At 35.4% G+C, this 24,907-nt stretch overlaps 1 protein-coding gene across 3 annotated transcripts in view; it reads right to left on the bottom strand.

Moving 5' to 3' along the window:
• Positions 1-495: 495 nt before the first annotated feature.
• TMTC2 (transmembrane O-mannosyltransferase targeting cadherins 2) overlaps positions 496-24,907 on the bottom strand; it is a 234,865-nt gene continuing 210,453 nt past the window's right edge. For 2 of the 3 annotated variants that reach the window (XM_038155053.1, XM_038155052.1), the window contains 2 exons: positions 23,455-23,518; positions 3,241-3,420 (listed from right to left, as the gene is read on the bottom strand). In XM_038155053.1, coding sequence (XP_038010981.1) covers positions 3,241-3,420; positions 23,455-23,518 — 244 coding nt within the window. Of the gene's footprint in view, positions 3,421-23,454; positions 23,519-24,907 lie in introns of all 3 variants that reach the window. The other variant, XM_038155051.1, reaches the window with a different exon arrangement.

The raw sequence follows: 24,907 nt of genomic DNA, 5'->3' as shown, positions 1-24,907 counted from the left end.
AGATTCATAACATCTCTGCACAGGAAGGCAGAAGATTTGATACTCATCATACGACACGGCAGCACGAGGACAAGGTGACCTCACACATGCAAAAGACCTTGTACATAGGCAGAATCTTCTCTTCAGCTTTTGTAACCAATTACATTTTAGCAACGTTTTTTCTGACGTCAGGTTTGTATGGTAATATGAAAGTATTTTGTAAATACATTAATCAGCTTTTATTCCTACAGAGTTTAGATACAATAATCAAATATGACAGTTATCACATCCCTTTGGCTAAATCTAGCAAGTATAAATATTAAAAAATGCTTTCAGGGAATCTTTTTCAAAATATCCACTGAAGTCTAATTGCAACTAAGTATAGAAGAAAGCCAAATGTGACAGGTTTATTTTACTTACACTATCCAGTTCTCCCATACATAAAATAATCAAGATTACTCATTAAATTAGAACAATTAAAAAACTCAAAGTGTTGTTACAATAACACAAAAGAATACACAGGGTATTAGTTATCAATGCTTTATTATTGAAAACAAAATTGAAATTCTTTTATCTGGCACATAAACAATTATTTCTACAAAAAGGAAAGCCTACAAATCTGATAATTTATACAAATAACAGTTTTTCAAAAAATAAAAATTTTAATTTAGTAAACTTGTCTTGTGCTCTTTTTTTCTTTTTCTTTTTTTAGCACTGTCTGCAATAATCCACCACAAATCCCTGAGCAGAGAGACATATTTTAAACATGTTTTAAATTTATCCCAAAAGAAGAAAGTTATCAAGCCCAGACCTATATTAAAAAAATGTATTCAGGGACATTCTTGGTAAATTTATGGTAGTCCTTTTTTCTTTTCCTTTTCTTTTGTTTTTTCTTTAAAGAAACAAACAAAACCAGTTATCAAAGCAAGCATGACACTGTATCACAGGAGTGCTCCCCTCTTCCCCCTTTTTGTGCAATGAATAAAAATTACCAAATAAGAATAAGTACAAGTTGAAGGAGACAAATAACCTGGTGAATGATTAAGACCAAGAAGCCATCAAAGTTTGATGGCTGTTGAGCAAATAAAGCTGCAGGATACCACAGTTCTATACCAAGCTCAGTTACAGTTACTATCTATTTCTATATCTTTTCCCAGAAAGTCAGTAAAGCAGGAGAATAAGTTCAAGCTACCATTGTATTCTAACACTGGTTTCAACAATCAAGTAGAAATTCAACTTTTGATCCTTCAATTTTGCTTTTCCAGCAAGAACATCATTTGAGAAAAACTTGACACACTCCACAAAACCAAACAATCTTGCCCCTCTGGCCCTTCTGGTGGGCCAGTTGTAAACTTAGCAACTTACGGTATTTTAGTGAGCAAGAGGAAAGAAAAGGAAATACACATAACTACAGTTTTTCTACTATACTGACTTTGAAACAGCTATTCCCCAATCTATTTCAATACAGATTTAAAATCCAAGTGTAAGGGTAGAATGACCAAGAAGGTGGAGTATAACCCAAGTGTTCCCTTTCCCATTCGGTACATACAATAACCACAAAACAAATGCAAGTGAAACCAAATAAAGGAAATAGCAACACTTAGAGACTGTTGTGTTAATGGCAGGTAACATTGCTGCAGTCAAGTAATAAATAAATAAATACAGCAAGGTGTTCTTCTCTACATTTTTGTTGGAATGGTGCTCAACAGTTAAAAAGGAATACATAAACTAAAAAACCCCAAATCCCTTTTCAGTAATAAAGAGTTTTTAACAGAAGATCCTGAAGAAGCTTCAGTTCAAGGTGCTCTACCACTTTAACATTTTATCTATCATTATGAAAGGAATACTGAAGCAGATACCAAAGGGCCATTAGATGAAATAGAAAATTTTCTTACAAACAATAACACTTATTCCAAAGAAAGCAAGCAGTTAACAAATGGCCTGGAAAAAAGAATTACTAAAGCTTCATATACTTCGATTTAAAATAAATTATTCTTACATTTAAGATCTGAAGACTAAAACAGTAATGAGGCTAAATCATTCTGAAACAGAAATAAATTGAACCTCACCAAAAGCGTATTTAGATATTTGACAGCTGTGCTGCTAGTGTGTGTCAGAATACAAACAGAATGCTAATATTTGGTTAGAATCTGGATAGGTTTGTTTAAAACACCAACAATATGAAAAGTAACTGGCACCACCATTACTGATTCCTCTCAATCTACACTATTTTAAGCACGATCAAATTGAGTCCCTTCAGTTATTTGCTAGCCTCATCAATGCATAACATTCCCTTTTCTCTGAGTTGCTCATGAAGTCTCATTTTAGCCTACCCACTGATATTTTCAAATCCCATTTTAATTAGTAATTGTGGAAACATAATATGCAGAGTCCAATTTAAAGTAGGACTTATCTGATAGCAAAGTAAAGAGAGTCAAACACATTATTCTATAATACCAATTATTTTTTTCTAAGATGACAGTCTGACCACACTGATTTGGTATCAGGGCCAACATCTCTCTTGTTTGTATTACTAAATCACACCTCTGGTCTTTTTTTTACCAGCCTACATACTACACCTGATGTAGAATACAGACAGCTCCTTGGTCATTCTGTCTACCTCACAGAAATTTGACTGTGTATCTCAAGAAAACTGCATTATTAGTTAACAAGCTGAAGTAACAGGCATATTCTCAGTAAACAACTTGCAATGCTGTCATCTAATCATGTGACAGTTTTGAAAAAAATGGGCCATATAAACTGTGAAATTGGCTAGCAAGTGGTTCAAAAGTGAGATACAGCAGCATTAAGACAAACTGCAAACACACTGGATTTAGTACACATTTTAATGAGTTACAGTATCAGCAAAATACTTTGACCTACTATTACCACTTTAACTCCCATATGGCTTAGTGTATACTGTGTGATTTTCCCTTACTATTTCTATGACAGTATACATTTCAAGTACCCCCCCCAAAAGTAAGCAATATGGGATTTGCAATTATTTTTCAAATATACCGAAACAACTTCTCTCACGTGCCATTGTTCCAAATACATTTGTTGTGTAACAAGTTCTTCATGAATCCCTCAAAGTCTCCCTTTTTTTTTTTTCTTCTCTAGCAGAATAGCTTCTCCTAGCAGCAATTAGGACCTCTGATCCTTGCAGTCAAGTCCAGCAAGTTCTCTGACCTGACAACTGTGTGGAAGTTCAAGTTCTTGGGTTTAATCACTTTAAGGAAAAGAAGTTCAGAGTTTTCATCATCATGTTTTGGATGTCTTCAGACCTTGTTTCTCCATGATATTCCACAATTTGCGAAGATTGGACTGGGTGATGACATCATCAGGTTTAAGTTGAAGAGCAAGGAGGTAGTTTTCTTCAGCCTCTTTCAGTTTGCCATTCAGATGGAGAATGGCTCCAAGATTCATTAGAGCAGCTGGATACTGGTACCAATAAAAAAAAAGGAGGAATATTAGAAATATTTTCAATTTTTCTTTTTAGACAATCTTCTCCCACTTAAATTACTCCCTTATGTTTGCTGATTTTTCATGGAAGCAATTTAGTAATTTAAGCAAATACAGATAACAAGAAAAAGTTTCTGAACAGCTGCTGTGTAGTTTGTGCTTTAAACAGGTCAAGCTCTAGTGCCTACAGACATAAGACTTCTCTCTTTAATGAGAAAACACAGAACTCAAAAAGCTTTAAATGTGGTAATGTTGGCATAACACAGGTTCCAAGAGAAAATTAAAGTAATCCAAGAGTGAATTAGCAACAAGAATTTAGTTTTAATCAAACTCCTTGCCAATAAAGAGTTTATAATCATTGGCAATAATTAACACAATAATAATTGGAACTTATCCCTTTCTTGTCTTTGTCTTAATTGTAACTGGTAAGAAATACAGTCTGCTCTCAAATTCTAAGGATGTCCAGGGATTCTAGGATATCCATTTAGATTGAGGTTGAGGCAATTATTAATGAATGATTGAACAAAATTAAACAGTGGTGGGAAAATGCTATTTTAATAACAAAAATATTAAAATTTTGTAACAAATCAATTTAAAAGCTTATGTTACTAGAAATTTTTTTTTCATATTTAGCTAAGACAAAATGCATAGCTTGTTTTTATGTTTTTCATCCCTAGGTTATTACATTATGAAATAATAGGTTCTTCATGATAACAGCATGCCTGGTCACTAGAATTAAATATTACAAGGGCAGAAAAGCACATTTATGAAGCTGAAGAGTCTAACCTACCTTTTTGGCAAGCACCAAAGGTATTCACATCCTAGTGAGAGCACAGTAAAGGCATTTGTCAAACCAGTGCTTTGCATTTTAAAGAAAAATAGGAAAAAAAACCACACAAAGTTCACTATGGTTCTCACCCTCAGGTCAGCCTAAGCTTCAATGAGCTTTAGGAAAACTCACTTTCAAAGTCACATAGTTTTGCCTCAGAAGATAAGTGTTTCAAGCCACCACTCATCAGTGTTCTGCCAAAATAATATTCAAAATGTGAATGGCATATCAAGTCCAGACTACTGTGTGTTGGTATGCTTTAGGAGCTCTCCAGTGACAATAACTTCAGGAAAGTGGTTAAACACTGGAACAGGCTGACCAGAGAAGCTGTAGAAGTGTTCAAGGCCAGGTTTGATGGGGTTCTGAGCAGCCTGGTCCAGGTGTCCCTGCTCATGGCAGGAAGGTTGGAACTGACGATCTTCAAGGTCCCTTCCAACCCAAACCATTTGATGATTGTATGAAAATACATTAGATAGAAGGCCAATAAAATATATACTACAGCTGGTCTCCCAGACTGATGTGGCAACAGGAAATCACTACGATGAGGAACACTTACCTTTATTCCAAGCCTCTCCACTACAAAGTAAAACTCATTACTCTTATCCTTTTTAATCAAGCTCCAACAAAATCCCTATAATTCTTATGTCTAAAACCTAAATTTTGTGGTGGAAATGTTGTTCAGATAATTCCAATGCTTTATATTCTCATACTATATATTCATATTTTTTCAGTTTGCTTCTTGCTTTTTTTAACCTATTAATACACAGATCACAAAAACTCATAAAAAACTGCGATGCGTCAAATTTTCAGAACAAATGGCTTACAGAGTTTCAAAATTTAAGCAAAACAAAATTAGTTCAGCTCTCCTTATTGTAAACGTCACAATGCTAATGAAGAGGAATCTGAAGATGTAATTTTTAGATTTACTTTTTCTTGCCTTACCCTGACAGATTTTTTTCCACCTTCTCTAAGTCATTTTACTGTGAATCAAACAAACAAAAAATGTCGGCTGGGTTTTATATAGTTTTATCAGTTAAATACTCTTCAAAAGAGGAGAAAGTAGGCCCCTGAAATGTAATCTATGCTACACATAACTCATATTGGCAGCCACATTTTCATAGCTCCATCTTTGAAGTGCCAGTTTTGCATACTGTTTTGTAATGAAATAATATACTCCTTAATTGCAGATGTTCTGGGTGCTAACTGATGTTATTAAAGTGAAGAACACTTGGAAATCAGCTCCCGAGTACACTGATAACTGTCTAAATACCCCCATATCTAATTCATTATTACACTTCAGCTAGTTTGAGAGAATTTTCTCAAATCATGAGTAAGAATGTCCATTCCCTCTAGTCATCCTATTTCTTTGTTTAATGAGAGTTCATGAATGAAAAAGCTTTCTTAAAGTTATTGACACAGAGCCGTCATCTCACTTGAATTATAACTATGTGCGTGTTTGCACCAACACAAAGCTTACAACAGAAAAGGACTAAAAATATCTTAAACCTATAAAAACTCCTAGAAATAAGACATATGTTTAAATGTGCTCAGGGCTAATTCTACAGCATTCACAAAACTTACTGTGCAGGAAATAACTCAGTTGTCTCATATGGCTTCCAGAATTCCTCCCCATTTCCTCCACACCCTCCTGAAAATATGGTGTGTGTATGGGACTAATCAAGAACATCATATATGTAAGACTATATGCCTAGCTAAGAAACTCTTCTACCATCATGTCTTTAATTTGATACATCATTTCACAAGAGCAAGCAACAAAAACAAATAAAATGAACAAACTGCATGCCTTTTAACTGAAATTTTCCAACTTTTACACATAATTTTTGATTTCCTGCAGGCCTAACAAATTCTAGGCCATTAATGTTCTACACAAAGGTATCCGTGGAAAATGTGAACGGATAAATCATTTCAGGTATTAACTGAAAGTTCATTCTAGCTTCTTTACATTTCAAATAAGGAAGTGCACAGGATTTTGGAAAAACTGCTCCCTAACTTTCTAGGATATCAGTTACCCCAGTATTTACAGTTTATTGTAACAGTCACAAGAATTTTGCACATCGGCAAGATTCTTCATCAGTGTCATTGCTCTCTGGCATTTAAAAAGGATGGTCAGAGGATAAGAGAGCAAGAGACATTTGCTGTAGTTTTGCTTCACATAGATTGTCTTTTATTAAAGACAGCTGATAAAACTTTTCAGTACGTTAACAAAGGCAGCAGCTACCACTGCAATAACACGGGACTTGTAGCACTGTATAACAAATGACACCACCTACTACTTCAGAGACTTGAAAGGAGAAACAGGCCTGCCTTCATTTCCTTCTGGAGACAGATGCTTTACATCAAAAATAGCTGACTGGCGTTTCTATTGAGGTTATAAATGCTGTCTTTTATGGTCTATTTGGAATTATTCCCATTATTAGCATTTTACCATGGTGTGCTTGTTTCCTTAGTGGTTTTTTGGGGGCGGTGGGGGAAGGTGCTCATGGGGAGGAGGGAAAAGGAATAACAGATTAGTTAATGAATAATGAAATAACACAAGGCAAGCATTTAGTTGCCTGAGGTGGTTTTGGTTTACATTGATGACAATTTTTTTCAGATTTTCCCATAAGTACCAAAATAAAAGGAGAGCACTGGGCCATGCAAAAATCTTATCAAAAACTCCTCTCTAAAATTAGAGAAATATAGAACCTTCAAATAATTCAAAATAATTCTGAGTGGTATTTCAGGATTACTCTACTGTAACCATATACAGTATTGGACCCACAAACAGAATCAATCTTAATGACATAGAAGATGAACTGCCTTCTTGTTTGTCATCTCTGGCTCCACACACAGCAACTGCCATAGCAGAATTACAGTCCCAAACACAAAAAGACAATTTCACTCCTACATGGTCAAAGAAGTTACAGAGAGAGAAGCAAATACACAAACATTTAATCTAGCACAAAAATACCTTTTGCATGGCAGAGGAGTATGAAAAAAGAACAGTCCAAACACAAGCGAGGAAATCCTAAATTGTTTTCCTCAAAACTCTGCTTACAGATGACCTTCTCTGCTCAATACCACAGAGATCAGGGCAGTAGATTCTGAGATGAAAGAGCATTTTGATGATGCTGGGGTACTTCTAAAGAAATTATCGCAATTTTTACCCCAGTAGAATCACAAGTGCGAGATACTTCTCAATTACCCATTTTAAAGAGTCACTGAAAAGCAGCTGCCAAAATCCATCTTGCTCTTAAGAAATTACTGCTGTGTCTGATACTGTAGACATTTCAAAACAACCCCAGGACTGTTGAACGAATACTGTAATAAGTGTGGCCAAACTACCAGAAACACAGAGTTTGTGGGTTGTTTTAAAAAAGTGCAATTAAGGACACTTATTCTTTTAAGGATTTCTTTTGAGTCAAAGAAGGACACAAAACATCAATCACAAATGAATATTTCATGCCAGCACTTCGAGTTTAAAAGGGGTGAAGAATTCAGATATTTCTTTTTGATAACTGAAGACACATAGGTGGTACAATGAATGACTGAGTAGTCAAACAGCAGAGTATTAGTTCTAGAATGGCTCACTAGGCATGAGAGAAAATCATGATGACTGCTGCATCTGATCAGTGGCCACTAAGTAATATGCTGTCATGCCCTTTTTTATCCTTGTACAGTGATAGCAAGAATTTTCTCTTGAACTTTTACTACTGGTGGAAGGAAAAGCAGGGGAGGAACATGCTGAGAGACAATTGCTGCCAACTGCATCTCACTCCCCATTGACAACACTGTAAATTCATCAGCAGCACATGGAAGCAGACCTTTTTATCAGAGTGATCTGGTGTTCTCAGATAAACCAAGCAGCAGTTATGGAGAGAGACTCATGCTTCTACCTGGTTCTCTACACTACAAGGCTTCTAAAGAACTGCAGTTTGCATATGCTGTGTCTGGTATTTTGTCACAAACAGTACATGAACCGCAACTAAGACACTGATCTCCCGTAAGCTGGCTAAGACAACAAAAGTCAATTGTCTAGGTACTGATAATTTGGTGCAAAAAGACATTCTGGATCAAGATGACAGGATGTATTGCAAAGTAGTATGGATCAGACAGAATAAAAAACCTAACATTCAAAGTTGAAAGGGATTTCTGGTGTCATCAAACCAGACAGCAAAACATTCAAATCTGCTGGAAAACAAATAAACAAAAAAATCACCATCTTTGCAAGCTCTTAAAATGGAAAAATGCTCTGCAACTTTTCCTCTACAAAAGGTAAGTACATCACTTCAATTTCAAATTTGCTTATGAACAATTTTCGTATGTATGCTTTTGTGTCAACAACAGCTTTCAGTTTAAAGAGTTAAGAGGGGAAATGGAGAGGAAAACATTTACCCTGCCAGTATTAATTTGAACACAGAGCACAGTTTCCACTGTTGTATTAGACAGAAATGGACCTAAAGATCTCTGCTGCAAAAGGAACCTATTTAACCACCTTAAGAATGAGTAACATAAATTGCTATATAAATTTAAAGAACAATAGACCAAAGATCTAGAGGGGAGTGGATCTGATCCTTGGATTCAGTCATAATTTTTAAGAGTAGTAAGTTCTTAACACCAAATAGAGAATAACCTTACCTATTATTTACTAACATGTCATTAAACAGAAAGAGACCTCATTCATTGGTCACCAAATTAACAAATTATTGATTTCCAGGGAAGATGAACACCCTACAGAAAAAAAGGACCTCCAAAGAAAGAATAAATAAATAAATAAATAATTTAAAAAGTAAATAGGAATTAAATTGTTTCTTTTGAACACTATTTATATATAGTCTTGGGTGAGGATAATATATTATGCTAATAAGGCAAAAAACCAGAATAAGCTAATACCTGGTCACCTTAACAGCTGATGATACTACAAAAACATTAGGTTGTGCATATTTTTTAGGTTTTTTATTATTTTACACTTGGATACTCTCATCTGGACACCTAAAGCAGACAACACTTTAACCCACCTGGTGAAAGGAGGATATATATGGAAATTGTACGCATCTAACCTTGTGTATTTTGAAACATTGGAGACTCTCCTATCTCAAATTGCAAACTACATGATATGTACATTTAAAGCCAGAAATTAAAAAGGGAAGGAAAGATTTCTCACCCTTTTTTTTCCTATTTATGGGTGACAGATGTGGGAGTCTTCATCCACAAGTATACCATGAAATTATTCAGTTTGCTTCTGGATTGAGACATCAGCATCATTAAGGAAACCCACAGCTGTGAGTCAGGGAAGAGTTCTAGACTTGGCATCAGAAGGAAGCATCAAGCAGTCTACTTTGTTTCTCAATTTACCACATCAATAGGGGACATTTTACTATCAATGTTCTCCAGCCAGTGGAGATTTTTTTCCCTCAACATCTTGTTCATGTCAACCCTCCAAGACTGCTCAGCATATTATAAACACAGTTATCCAAAACCAAACAACCATATATGAATCCATGTTACATCTTGATGCTGAAAAACTAGCTACCATTGGCCTTCATGTAAGTTCAGGGTAGGCCAGTTTACAGATCAGCAACAAAAGCACGCGTTACAACTGTTAAAGGCTGTGGATGCTAACAAAAACTGATAACATCCCACAAAAATGTATTTACACTTGTAATTTCTGTGTATCTAGACATTTTTTCCCAATGGTCATGCATCAATTCCTTTGGTTTATGCTTAGGTCTTGTAGTAATGACTCAGTTTATATGGAAACTGTGATGGACATTTTTAGATAACATACTTGTATTACCACAATAAAAGCCAAAGAGGAAAATACGTTATGAGCATTTCATATTATGGTTGTATTTAAAAAAAAAAAAAGGGTAACATTTGGTAACATTTTCCAGATCTCAAAGTGTTTCTAATTAAACTTCTTTGCTTTCCAGATTAAATGTTGTCATCAGTATAGGACAGGATAATCTTATTCAGTTTTCTTCACACTTTAGGATTCCATTTAAAACAAAAAAATCCAAATTACTTATTTTTGTTTATAGAAACCCAACTGTCTGCAATTTGATTATTTTAATACATAGTTATGATTATGTTATAGAACACTTAACAACTTGTTGACCTTATCCAACACAAATATGCTGCATACCAAGTAGGAAGTCTGTGCTTCAAGCAAATTAACAATCTGGTGAACAGAAATGTCATCTGTACTATCATAATGACAAATAGAAATTGCTCAAAATCTTTCACTCACAGAATTTTGTGCTATTAAGACAAAGTTTATTAAAATGAAAATCAAAGGGCTTTGTGTTGTTGCCTAAAGACAAAGCCCACTTTTAATTTAAAAGAAATGTAAAATGTTAAAAAAAATATAATGCACTTCACCCCAGCAGCTCACATGCAGGACTGATTAGAATAGCCGTCCACATTAACCCAATCAAAACAGGCTAATCTTCAGAGAAAGGTCTAATCCACAGATCATCAGAGTTTTTAATCACAATTATACTCACACTATTAGCATTAAAACATGTTCATTTTCCCAATCAAATAAAGTGTCATTCAAAAATTAAAATGTCTGCTGAGAAGGAATGCATTATCCAATTATTTTTGCCCAGATACTCATCAAATACATCAGTACACAAAGAAGGTTGTAAGCTTTTTCAAGATGCTTGTAACAGGCACATTGCATTTGAGTTTCTATTTTCGAGTAGAATAGACAACAACTGCATTTTCAGAAAGAAGTAATGTTGATTTCTAGCCTTGAAAATTTAACTATGTTCTAGTTAGGGGAATCTCAATATGATGAGATTTCCAATATTTCAACTCAAATGTTCAGCTGAACATTAAATTTCCAACAAGCCTTTGCACCTTTGGCTGACAACTGAATTAAATGCTTGAGAACTAGATTAATATTGGTATAACTGTATGTTTTCCCAAACTGTTTAGGTATTTATAGTCAAAAGGCATTGCTTTTAGGCACATTGTATAAACCATTATGCAACTTGACATATCTGCTCTGAGCACAAAGAACAATAATCTTGTTAATTTTTTTAAGGCTTCCATCATGTACAATCATTATTAAGACAGTCCACAGACAAAGTATGGTCTTAGAGCATTACAAAAAAGAAAACACTAGGACTTTTCAAAGCATTGCATGTTTTTCTTCTCTTTGTTCTTTTTCATCTGGCTCCTATCACTTCCATGCTTTTTACCTAATGCAATAAGCTTATGCCCAAACTTGTCTTGAGTTTGATTTTTACACACAGAATTATGAGAGTAGCTGAGAACAAAGGCATGTACTAGAGGTCCTTTGCAAAATGCTGAATTATAGTGTTCTCTGTAATTCATAAAAAATCATGCCTTACTTTTTGGCAGCCAGTAACTTGCAGGTGTCCCCTGTACAGTATTTAGCAATTAAATGCACAGTACATAGTAAAATTATTAACTTCCACAGTAAGTGAGCAGATTTAATTTTTATTCTTACAGCTTAAAGATTTCAGGGCTGCAGTTTCTAAAATTTGGTCTTTTGATCATTAATAGTAAGACCACTAATTGCTCACTAGGCTTTTACAAGGTTGTGACTTCTAAAATAACAAAATTACTTGCAGCCAGGGTCGCCTTATTTACCACATCTGAATGGTGAAACATGTGTTTACAGTAATTAATAAGAATAATAACAGGAAATGTTCAGTGGTAAATTACATATTATATTCTGAAAGACTGCTCTTGATATGCTGACAAATGCTGTTTATCAAACAGAAGTTTTCTGTATTTGTCAAACTAAAGTTTTAAGAAATGGACACATGAAGCAACAGTTTGAATAATATTTTCCTTTTTTAAAAGCATTAAATTAATTACTTCTATAGGCATAAGAAGACAATTAATATTTGCAGGACTAGCAGCAACAAGAAATCAAAGTTCAATTCCTGTCTCTGAAATTCAGTGTTAGAAACTATGCAGTGAAACCAGATGCTTGCTCCAAACTGGACCAGAAAAAGCCCTCTATGGCTAGGGCAAAGTATACTCCAGAGCCAGTAGAATTGCTAAGCAATTTTGTAGTTGATGACTCAGATTATTTTGCCTCAATTTTACTACACCTATCACTCATTCTATATGAACACCACAGGATCGCACAGAAATTGACTTAGGGTTCTACCAGTGAACTTTCTGTTCAAGCTCATTTTTCCACCCAAACCAAAAAGCTTGTCTTCTGTGCAATTTCCATAATCTCTATTCAAAGAGCACTTTCTTCCTCTATTATGGGTAAAACATTCAACTTGTGAACAAGTCAGCAAAAAAACTCTAGCAATGTAGCTATCTGAACAGAATTTTCCAAACAAAATTAATGAAGGATCATGGATCTTTCAAAAAGGACAGAAAATGTCTGATAATATTAAGTGCATTTAAATGCAGTCAGAATATGAAAAAATGAAGAACTACTGAGTTGCAATGAAACTCCACCAAATAACTCCACCATAAATATATTAATCATTCACCTCCATAGAATCTAAGAGACATACAGCAAATCTTCCTATGGAATTTAATCTAGGGGTTTTATTGTGGATTTTATTTACTGTTGCTGCTTTATTGGAAGAAGTTTATATTTTCTTTCATGCTGTAAGTGTTTGCAATGAGCTTGAGGCAGCCAGATGTTGAGGAAACTGGCACTGTTACAAACCATAATGTCAGATTAAAGTTATTTATTGTAAAGGAAGACAATTCTTACTGGAACACCTGAAGAATTAGTAAAACTTCCTCAGCTTAGTAATAAAGCTGTTCATTGTATGGGAGATATTTCAATAGGGTAGGTACAATGGATTGCACATTTGTTCTCCAGTAAAACTAACTGTGGTAAGCAGAATCATGTGAATGCAAAATGAAGAGGTAGCCAATAAACAGTGGGGTTCAGACAGTCTCAAAAAGGGACTGTTCCTTGGGGGGAAACAAGCAACTCTCTATCCCCTCCCCACTGCACCTTCTCATTTGCAGGCATCTGATCTCTAGACTAACTTTCCGAGGCAAAAATATGTTCAAACTGATACTGAAGTTACTCTTAAAACCAAATTCAAAGCAAATTACTTCATACAGATACCTGCCACCCATCCCCTTCCTAGCAGTCTGCAAATGTACAGTTCTTCTCAGGCAGACCTCAGACCAAAACCAGCCTCACTACTGGGCATTTCTCCTCTATACATGAAATTACATTCAACCCAAAGGTGTGGGAGGGTGGGGGAGAAGGTCACTTGCAGTAAAACCATCTTGTGAGAAAGAACTTTCTCCAGAACTTGTGGGGGGAAAAAAAATCTAGTAGGATATGTCAATACACAACTAAAAATCATTCCTAGATTGAGAAATACATCAGAAATACAGATTAGGAAGAAAATTAGGAAGTTATTTATTGCAAAACATCCTATTGAGAATGCATAGTTGCTGGGTTTATTTAATGGGCATTAAACTCACATTCTTATGAGTTCTAATTGCATGATAAATCCCTTGCATTGTTTCTAGAATCAGCACTAGAACACTCTATTAGTTACTCTAAAGCCTTGCTGGATTCTCTTTTAATTGAGTTCAAACAGATGTTTTAATTTCTGAAATGCTAATCCACTGGTGTGAGTTCTCCATTTCATGGCACTTTATTTCTGATTGACACCAAAGGCAAATTTACCAGGCAGAGGCAATCTCGCTCTCTCCAGGAAGTGATGTAGGCAGCACAGTATCCCCTGCCATTTTACTATCAGACTGTAGATCACAATCAAGTGCATAAATCTGTCCATGATACACCATCTTCAATTCCACAATTTCAGCATCTTCACAAACTACTACCTTTCATCATCTCAAAGCATAATGATTTATTTAACTCAACAACACAAATCTAGATTATTTCGTTTCCTATTAATCAATTTCAAAAACCTAGTTTTCAAATTATTCAGTAAATGAACATTACAATGTTCAAACTGAGTACAAACACAAACACTGCCTTTTTTTCACACTTGAAGAGTAAGCACAGGAAAAAAAGAATATCTGCTTACTAAGATGTGGAAGAAAAACACAAAAATGCTAGATGAAACAAATCTGCACTCCAAGGGACAGGCCTAGCTGACTTTACTTTTTTTTTTGTCTTCAAGCATTTTTGATGGTGGACTGAACATATCTATACATGAGAAAAAGATGACATGAGATAAAGATTGGCATAATGAAAACACATATTAAAAATAATGCAATATTTCCCTTCAAGTTAACTGAGGTGCAGTCCTACAAAATTTCTGAATCAAAGTCTTGACAATGAAATAGCTCAAGTATTATTTGGTATGAGAATGTCTTCACTTTGGAGAATTTATGAACTATCCAAGGATTACATCACCTAACAGAACTGGAAGAACATGGGTACGTGCCCAGAGAGAAAACAGAATCTATAAATTAATACTTCTCTGATTAACTTCTCGAGAAACATACTAAACCAACAATAAACATGTATGATTTTTGTGAAAACATGGACTTTTTCTTTTTTGGAGATTTAGTCACATAACATTTTGAACCTGTGGGCAACAGAGCCTACAATGGAAAATGTTTGCATTAACCAAAGTACCCTGGGGTACCTTTTTTTTTTTTTTTTAATTATGAAGAAAAGACTTTATTAGCAAGCACACAAGGGTCTGCCATCAGACACACTGAAAGCCTGGTATGACCTATGTGCTAAGTAAATAGCATATGAATTATCAGAGAATTTCTTTCTCCCAGACTACATGCTTAGCACAAAATTACTGTTTCAACAGTTCTTGGTAAGAGCAATTGATTACTAAATGGAGTTCTAAAGGTTAAATAAATTAGAAAAGGGGAGTTAGTATGTAGATGCCTATTTCCAACATTTGTTTCCCCTTTTAGTAAACGCATGTCTATACATTTCACTGCTCATGAAGTTGAAAGACTTGGAAAATACATTACGTCAATAATTAGACTGTAGAAGGACTAATATTTATGGGAAATTTGTAAACATTTTTATAGCTAAAAATGAAATTAAAACCACTCTGAATTACCATAGCAATGAATTTCTGGCTTACTTTGCCGAGTGTTTCTGGGTATGCAGCTTACTGCTTGGAAAACTTTAAGCTAAGGACAGCTCATAGGTGCTTGCATGCTTCCACATGAAATCAAACATACAGCATCCAATTTATCTCACATATGCAGGAGAAACAGAAGCAGCTCTAAACAAGTCAATGGTGGTATTGCAATGCAATATCTGTATAAGCAGAAGAAACTTGAATGAATGTATTTTCATTTCAGTCATTCAGAACTTACACAGAAAAATGGCTCTGTATTGATTAGAGTATCAATGTACAACAAATTATTCTAGATGGGAAATAAACAGCAACTTAAATGCATTTTAATTCAATTTCAAAGCTCACAAATTACACTGAGCAAGCCAATTGATCTTAGACATTTGTGTGTTTAACTGCTTGTATAATCAAGAGAGTACAAATCAACTCCCCATAACCTAACTCTCACAAAAGTGAAAATGAGAGCTGTAATAACAGGATTTCCAGCTTGTTCCTCTGCATCTTACACAAAGATGGATCACAATATTGAGAAATAGATTTAAGTATTCTCTAATTGCCCAAAAGCACATTCAATCTTTGCTTTTACAGAGCTGCTACAATGCAGGAGAAAACACACATACTATTTTCTGCAATAAGGCAATAAATATTCTTATGTATTTTCCAAAGGAAATTCAGTGTTTTCCACAGCTGAGTAAATCGGTTCTCAAATTATATAACTCATTCTGATATTGCTTTTCAGGTACAGGTAAATATCCCCATTCCAGTAGCCTGTATTCTTTCTTTGTCCCTTGATGGAGATCATAGGGATGGAAAACACTACATGAGGTTTTGTGTTTCTTCTGCTGTATTTTTTTAAGGTGGGAGACACTAATCTCTGCTGAAGTAGGAATACTTTAAGATTCAGAGCAACATAGAAGCCTGTCTTGAAGCTGACAATTGTGCACAACAACCCCCCCAAATGTGTAATAAAAATATTTTGGAGGACCATGAACAAATATAATTGCAAATACAAAAAGAAATAGTTTTGTTCAAAAGAATAAACGCTGTTTTTCCCAAATAGCTGGATGTAAATAATGTATCTGGACTTAGACCCAGACAAGAAGGACCTGAAAGGGGTGAAGCAAAACAACAACAAAAGAAAATTGACGAGGACTAATAAGATTTTACAAAGCTCAGGAGGAGCAGAGAGACTTTCTGCATAGATAAACTCTTTACATGGGGAAATACTGCAATTTCTGCGCAAATACTGAAGAGTCTTTATACCTGAAATGAAGGGAATCTTGCATTCAGTATATTTTCTTGAATTTTTCTATTCTGCACAACCTTTAAGCTAGGTCACCCTTGCACAATGCAGACCGAAAAATGTTACAGATATTCTGATATCAAATCTCAGTATCATTTTTTCATGGTGTTTCAACAGGGACAGTCTAACCAATTCACAGTCATGAAGAAAGGACTATCTTAACCTTTTGAGATCAGAGAGTGATGTCCTCTTTTCAATAATGATGTTCCTCTATCTCCTCTCCCAGTGGAGCTAATCCATGTCTAAGCATCCCACTCCTGTATCTGTTTGAATTCAAACTATTAAAAACATGTCATCTGGAAATACAGTTCTCATCAGTCATGCCTATTCTTCCTATTAGGAAGCCACAGTAGCTGTTTTAGTGCCTGAAAGTCCTACATGTCCTTTATAATTGGTTCAGTCTTTAGCAGGAAGAGAGGAAGAACTGGATCCTGGTAAGTTTTCTTTTTCCTTACACCTTCAACAGGAGCAAAGAAAGGAGGCATTTTCAGGAAGCCAAGAACACTGCTGGGTTGGAAGGAATCCACAGCCATTCATATTATTGAGGCAGAAAGTTTGGCACACTTGAGAGGAAGCCTTAAACAATGTGAGGCTTAGGAGCAACTGGTGCTGGTAGTAGGAAGAAGTGCAGCTCTGACATAGGGCAGGAGAAGCTGGGAGTATCTCAGAGGACACAGGGGCAGTCAACAGAAACTCCTTCTGCTTCACTTTCAGTACAGGCAGACAACTAAACAGATGGATCTGCTGGATGCTAAGTACTTAAAAATACAGCTCTGTGGTCATGCCATACCACCAGTAGATAAAGGTAAAATTTTACCATGTGTTCATTATTTTGAATGAAGAAGTAAACAGGCAGAACAACATTTTAAAACAAGGATTTGCAGCTGTAAATTGCCATGTTTTACTGACAATAATACATAGTGTTAAAACCATATATATACTGTTTCTCTAGGGAATTATGTGAGCTTTATCTGTACTATGCTCCAGAAACCAGGAGTATGGATGGCAAGGCACTCCAGTTACATCTGAATAACAGGGACTATGTAGACCTGCTCGAAACAGCTGCAGGAGCAACAGACACATTGCTGGTGAGGGATCTGCTGTATCCCTGGAGCAGTGTGGCTGTGAGATGGGATCCAGTGTAGCCAGTTTTTCTGTCAACTGAGGATCAGCGGCAGACAATGCAAGAATTACATTAAATCATCCATTACATCCATCATCAGTAGATTTAACATAGCATAAGCTGTTAAAAAAGTTCATGAAAATTCTCCCTGGCAATAACAGGACATCTCCTTAACAAAGCTGGCAAAATGCATTTAAGCTTTTTCCCCTCACAATTACTCCAAATCTGGTAAAGCTACGTGAGGCAATTACTGAATGTTCATGAGAAAATCAAATAGGAAAATCTGGCACAGAAACATTGAAGGAAAAAAATATATAGTAAAGTAGATCTTGATTACAGATGTTTCAAGACAAATATGCGATATTTACTTTATTTTTTTAAAGATGTATGTACTAGTGGAAGTATTTTCTTTTAGAAGTCCTGCCATAAATAAACCCCATGAATTATGAACTCTTTCCCGAAGAAGGCAGTGAAAGCATGTTATCTCTAAGGTGCCTATGAAATTACAGTCAATTATGTAAAAATCACTAGCATTCTTCTTTCACCAGTTAGACAGCTTGAGGTAGAGCTTATTGCAAGCCTGAAGCCTTTGGCATGAAATCTGCACTCCAGCATTGGGGGAAAAAAATTAAAGAAGCACTTGTAGAAACTGCTTTTTAATATGATATTGTGTTAACTGATTACATAAGCCCTTCAAGTCAAAAAATGTTTTAGTCCCCCACATTATGATTAAACCATCCAGTGGAAATCGTATTTATTTTGCTTATAGGTACATTTCTCCTTTCCCCCTCACTCTCCGTGTGTGTCTTTATGTATGTTGTTACAGTAAGACATTTAATCAAGCCCTTTTGAAGTGGTAGAGTGGAAACAGCTGTATCTGACAATGTGCTGATGACATGGGGCTTAAAGCTGTCATGAGCTCCAGACTGCAAGCAGCACTAATATGTGGTTGGGATGGTAGTGACTTACAGGTCATGACACCTCCTTGAGGAATGCTCCTAAGCCAATCAGCTCAAGGTGGTGGCTCAAAGTCTTAAGGCTCTGGTGAGCTCTCTTTCATTTAATACTCTTGAGGTCACACTTCAAAGTGCCCTTTCTTCTCAAAAGCCATTGGCCATATGTGGGGGTTCTAGAGCAGCTTTTTAATGACTGGCTGCTTCAGGCTCAGACTTAAAAAATTAGAAACGCAGCTCTATTACACACATGATATCTTAAAAGTTGAAAAAAGGCTAAAGCTTAAGTTGGTATCTCACACACTCGTAAAAAATGCCAGTTTAAAGACAGTTTCCGGATGCCGGATTTTTCCACAACAAAGCAAGCTTAAAGCTCACATTTTGGAGCACCTAACAACTTGTTAAAACAATTTCCTGGTTTGTAAAGATTAAAATAGCACCCAGAAATCATCTCTGACTACAGCTTTTCTTCAGTAATTCTCCCACAGAATAATTACAGTACAAATGTCCAAGAAACTTATGGTTTCATTTCTTCATGCAACTGAATTTATTAAAATTAGACTAACGTGATTAATATTCACTCAAGCCAACACTGCTAGAACAAACACATGTGTTTCTCAATGAGAAGGCTCTAAAATTATTTTGTTTTGATCATGGTACAACACACAATGCAGTTAACGTATTTTTTGGAAAGCATTCATAAAGATCAAGGGGCTAGGGAGGCTAATCTCTGTAGGTTACCTACAGAGTTGAAGGAAGAAAAGAGAGTCCTGTTAAGAAATAATTGATTGCAAATAAAAGTAGGTTTGTTTTCTGAACAGCTTCCTGGATTCCTCTCTTTCCCTCGGCTGTTCAGGGGAAGTTGACTCTCTGAAAGCTAAAACAGACATAGCCTTGAGAATGCTTGCTTCTTTAGTAAAGTTAAAGACAAATTGTTCCCATCTCCAAAGCAGTAGTATGTTCTACAGAAATTATTTCTCATCTGAAATTTGTCTGGAAATTACTTTCATGGAGGATAAATACCCACCTACTGTAAATAAGGCCAATTGGGAACATTATTAAGGAAACAGCTAGGTCTACATCTCAAACACTAATACAGCCAGACTTGTTTTTAATTTGCACCCAAGCTCCTTTTCAGCTGGTGAAGCTATTGTATCAAAGTGTTTTAATTCTTTTACCATCTGCAGACAGAATGTGTATCCAAAAGCAAGGATGGCATTCAAGATGTGGATATACATTTTAACGCACCCTTGCTGTATTCAGCGGTCCCTTTACTGAGTATATTTTTCTTGCAAATACTTCATTCATTGCAATGAGGTTTGTAATGAAAAAAATAAATTGTATTCTCGGATCTCTCAGAATTACTTCAGTGATGAATGAATCATCCCCAATATTGCAAAAATAAAATCTTTTTATGCTTGCTTTCTTAAAAACAATAGCCTGCAAGTTTCAGAGAAGTTACATTTTCTGTAACTGAATACTGTGTTTCTGGCAATGTTTTTAGCTGCCTTAGTCACAACTTCTCTGAAAATGGATTAGTTGAATGAGAATGTGACTCAGACGTGCAGGCATATTGGTGCTCGCTGCTGTTCTCCCATTCTGAGACACTGAAATAAAAGGGCTTGTCTAGGAAACAAATGCAAGAGTGGAGACTGCTGTCTGGAAAAAGCACTAAAATAGCCAATTAAGTATCTCTGAAAGTCATAAATCGGATGGCCGTTTAAATTGTACATGGGTGTAGAAAAGCTCAGCAGAGCAGTTTCTGGATCCAAAGGGCTTATACATTAGGGAGCAGTGAGGAATTGTTGTCCACAGAGTATTGCTTCATTCCAAAACCAACAAGAATGGTTGAGAAACCAAAGAAAGGGATGCAAAAGGAAAATAGAATGCTGAGAAAAAAACTGTGTCATGATAGCTAAATGAGCATAAAAAATTCACTAACGATCAGTAAAAGACTGTGTTTACAGTATTACTAAAATCTCTTATTGCTCTTAAGGACTGTATCTTACAGTAGCGATATTAGAGATATTATACAGTATCTTATATTTGTAAAGGAACAGATGCAAGAGGGTGGAAATCTGAGTTTTGTTTCAGGCTATGCTAGATGAAAATCTCTCAGGAGCCAGGCATTGGTCTAAAGTTGTTCTAAAGAATAAGTGATAATTTAATTGTCTTGGCACAGTAAAAGAAGGAAATTGATAACAAAGAAATAAATCTTCATCCTGGGATCTGGCCAAGTGGCTGGGGAACCAAAGGAAAAAAGTCATACTGAAAAAAAGCAGAGTGCCAGTTAACTTGGGATGCTGTTCCATAATTCACTCATACCAAACAGTACTGTTTAAACCACCAGAAGGAAGACTCTTGTTAAACAGACCCTTTGAGCACTTAATTGTACTAGTAACAAGGTTGATCCACTGCACAGAATGAGACTTCAACGGTGTCACAGTATTCTCACTGGGAGCCATTTTGGGGACAGACCTACTAGCAGCTAAACAGATGCACAAAAGCATACATATAGGAATGTGTTTTCATACATGGAATGGTAGGAATCTGTATAGTACATTACATGAATACATGTAGTAGTTTGAATTTTCCGTCAAGAAACGTTTCTAGACCATTAATGATGGATAAAAAAAAAACAACCAAAGATGCTTCAAGCACCGATTCTGTTTAAGGATATTTCATTATCATTTTGATATCATCTCCGCTATCATCTTGACTTACATAATTTTGCTGATCCTTCATATTCATAAGACAGGGAGAGGATACACAGGCCACATACAAAATACCCAAATCCACTGTGGGCATTTTCAGGCTGTGAGTATGTTTCTACACAGCTCTGTCCTGGGCCACTGCAGTCTCTAGGACAATACCTGGATACACTCAACGCAGATGGTTCAATCAGCACTAGAAGATATTTCTGGGCACATTTAATTTATTGGCACAGATGCAGCCATTAAGTACACAGTCCTTCAATCATTGCCATTCCATTTTCCTTTGGAAAGACTGGGAGCCTCTGTCTTACCATGTATGCATTAAACTGCTTACTACTGAGTAAGCCTCCTCAAATAGCTTCTCTTCCTCCCAGTCTGAAACTAGTATGGCAAATCTGAGAGTTAATAACAATAAGAAAATTATGTATGACTACTTGTGGGTTTGTTTACATTTTTGAGACATACCCCTGTAAAGTCATCAGAACGTTGATAATGGCTGTGAAAATGGATGCAAGTTTCCCACTCTGCACCAATTAAATGTTCTTAAAAAGTTGTAAACCATGTGCACACCGTGCTTAGCTAGAAAATGAAACTATCACCTAGAATATTAAAGTATAATCATCTTTCAAAGAAAGCTGAACACCAGTACCTATTAGATTTTTACTTACACTAATCAAAGTTAGAAGAAAGTTTCTACAATAAAGTGTTTTGATAACCTTATTAGTCAAAAAGGATACTTTGGTCATAATATGTAAAGCTTGTTACCAGTAATCAGAAATACCTAACCTTTAGAGTACTATTGCTATGAGCTTGCTGTCAGTCACGCCAAAGCTCTCTGAGAAATCTCACACAAACATAACCATATTTATATAGGGTTATACACAATTAACTTATTTCTTAGTTTCTGAGAAGCATTTTGAGCATACAATGAAGCACAGAAAAGAAAAATTGTACCAATTTGCAGACAGCTGAGGGAATACTTTCAACATTAAAGTATCCTCTCAGAAAAAAAGGCTAAAGAGTCTTGCATTATGCAAGCATTATGAATCACAAAGTCTTTATTGTTATTTCACCAAGTATGAAGTAATGAAATAAGTAGTTTTTTGAGAGTTCTTAAGAGACAGTATGAAAATCTATAATTTCATATGCATAAGTTATTATGGGTTTTTTAATTATATGTTGTTGTTGCTTTTGATTCTTAGCTCTGAAAACTCTTTTAAGTCTTTTTTTTTTTCCAAACTTGGGTTTTTGGGGTTTTTTTAACTGCATTTGCTGACTTGCATCTTCAAATTTGGCACTATGGACTTCTGTTACAGAAATATTCCTAGATTTGATTTATTGCATAGACAAAGTGTTATGGATCTAAAAAAGATTCTGCCCCATTTATATTCATGATTTTTTCATCAAAATGTGAAGGTAATAAAAAAGAAATGTAACATTAAGTAAAAAATATTTTATTTCTGTAATTCCTGATGCAATGAAAATTGGAAATGAGCTTCCCTTCTTAAAAGGCATGTCACTTACTGCTATATATATCTGCTCAAACAATAAGTATTTCTTTGCCAATATACAACTACATCAGAGATAAACATCTTTACGTTTGCTGAACAACGTTTGCCAGAAGTTCATGACAGATGAAAATGCATACATGTATTATTAAAAATTCCTTAAAATGTGGCTTACAGGATAGCCTTTCATTCTCTTTTACTAGTGAAGAGATGGAACTGGAAAAGCTTTCCAAATTTAACATGCTTAAACATAGATAAAGATAAAACTAAAAGTCATTTCCAAGTATGTTAGCCAAGACTTACGGCTAACCCGGTGGCTAGACTGCTTCACTGAGGCAAAAAGTGCAGTGATTGTTTTGACAAATGAACAGCTTCATCTGACTATGCAATAATTAACTACTAAAAGAACATATATAACATAGGCTGAGAGAACAAATACTTCAGCAAGAAGTTCTCCTCAACACCAAGGGTTCAGTACCATAGCACGTTCATCAACTTATGTAATGGATATCATTAAGAAGGTACTTACATTAGGTCTTAATCCTGCTGCCATTTCATAATACTTTTCAGCCTCTTCATTAAGACTGGCTTGTCTATCAGGATGGAAAAGAACAACACAGTTACAACTCATTTTTCTTGTGTTAAAATGAAACCATACCTAAAGAAGCATAGCTAAAAACTAAGGAATGCAATTGCAATAGCACTGCAACTACTCCCTGATGTTTAAGGATATTACCCAAACAAATGCACAAAATATGTAAATCTAGAAGTTTTCTTATAGTTCAGAATGTCCATTAGCACAAATTCTCTTGGCTTACTTCATTTTCTTTTTAGTTCTGCAATGATATTAGTACATAATGAAAAGAAATACAGAAGGCTGAACAGTCATCACAGGCAAAACCAGAGACATACCAATCTTCACCAGAAGAAAATGTAGCTCATTTTTTGTTATCAGACATACCTAAATTCTGAAACTGTATATTATAACATAATGTAGCTTCTCACTTTGTGCCCCCCCAAAACCACTATAATTCCTGTAAAAAAAGGAAAAAAGTCAGGGAACATAAAGTTTTCTAAAAACCAGGTTTCCATGATTGAGGGAATTAATTCAGAAAAGAGTTCTAATTTCAATATTTACTCACATAATTCTGAGCAGGCATTTAAATGTAATCTCATATTCCAAGAGAATAGGATGAGTTTCTGGGTACCTGAAGCAGTATTAGCTCAAAACTTCTCCTTACTACCACTGTCAGCATCTACATGCTCCTCATAGTTGAGTTTTTATTTCTTCTCCAGAATTTTTAGTTTAATGTCTTCAAACAAAAAATGCAGTATGTTGCCAAAGAAATCCAAACACATTTTTCTCTCAACAGGCCCTTTTTATCACTTCTCTCAAATTCCTCTCTTCTCCTTTTGTCTCCACCTTCTTAATTTCCCCTTGACTATTCATTTTGGCCACTAATCCAATGAATATCAGTTGATCACATACATGTCAAGGGAAAGATGGCACATCTGTAAGAACAACCAAGCAGGACTCTCAGATGGGCTACTTATCTTCTGCTAAAGTTATTTGCTATTTTCCTATGAATCATAGTGTTAAGTCCTTTCACAGGAGACTTAGGACAGGAGATCTGCAGCATATTATGTAATTACAGCTGTATTTCTGTGATACAAAATGGAAACATTAGAAAACAAGGGTAAGACTGTAGAGTGAGCTACTGGGGGTTTTTTTTCCTTCTTTTCCTCTTTTGCAAACAGTTCCCAGTTCAAGAAGTATCAATCAACTGAGCACTTGTTTTACCTTGTTCATTACATGAGCCTTTACATGAATTGTTCTAATTTTGTTTCTATCCACCCAGATTTTAAACATTAGCCACATAATACACAGATAGGCAATTAATCACAAACAACATATTTTCACAGCTATTGGTCTTGGGAGGAGAAAGGATAATCCCTTTGAAGTTTCCCACATAATTCCTGTG

This window comes from Motacilla alba, chromosome 1A (assembly GCF_015832195.1).
Source record: "Motacilla alba alba isolate MOTALB_02 chromosome 1A, Motacilla_alba_V1.0_pri, whole genome shotgun sequence".
Lineage (NCBI taxonomy): Eukaryota > Metazoa > Chordata > Aves > Passeriformes > Motacillidae > Motacilla > Motacilla alba.
This window is presented reverse-complemented; position numbering and strand designations above follow the sequence as displayed.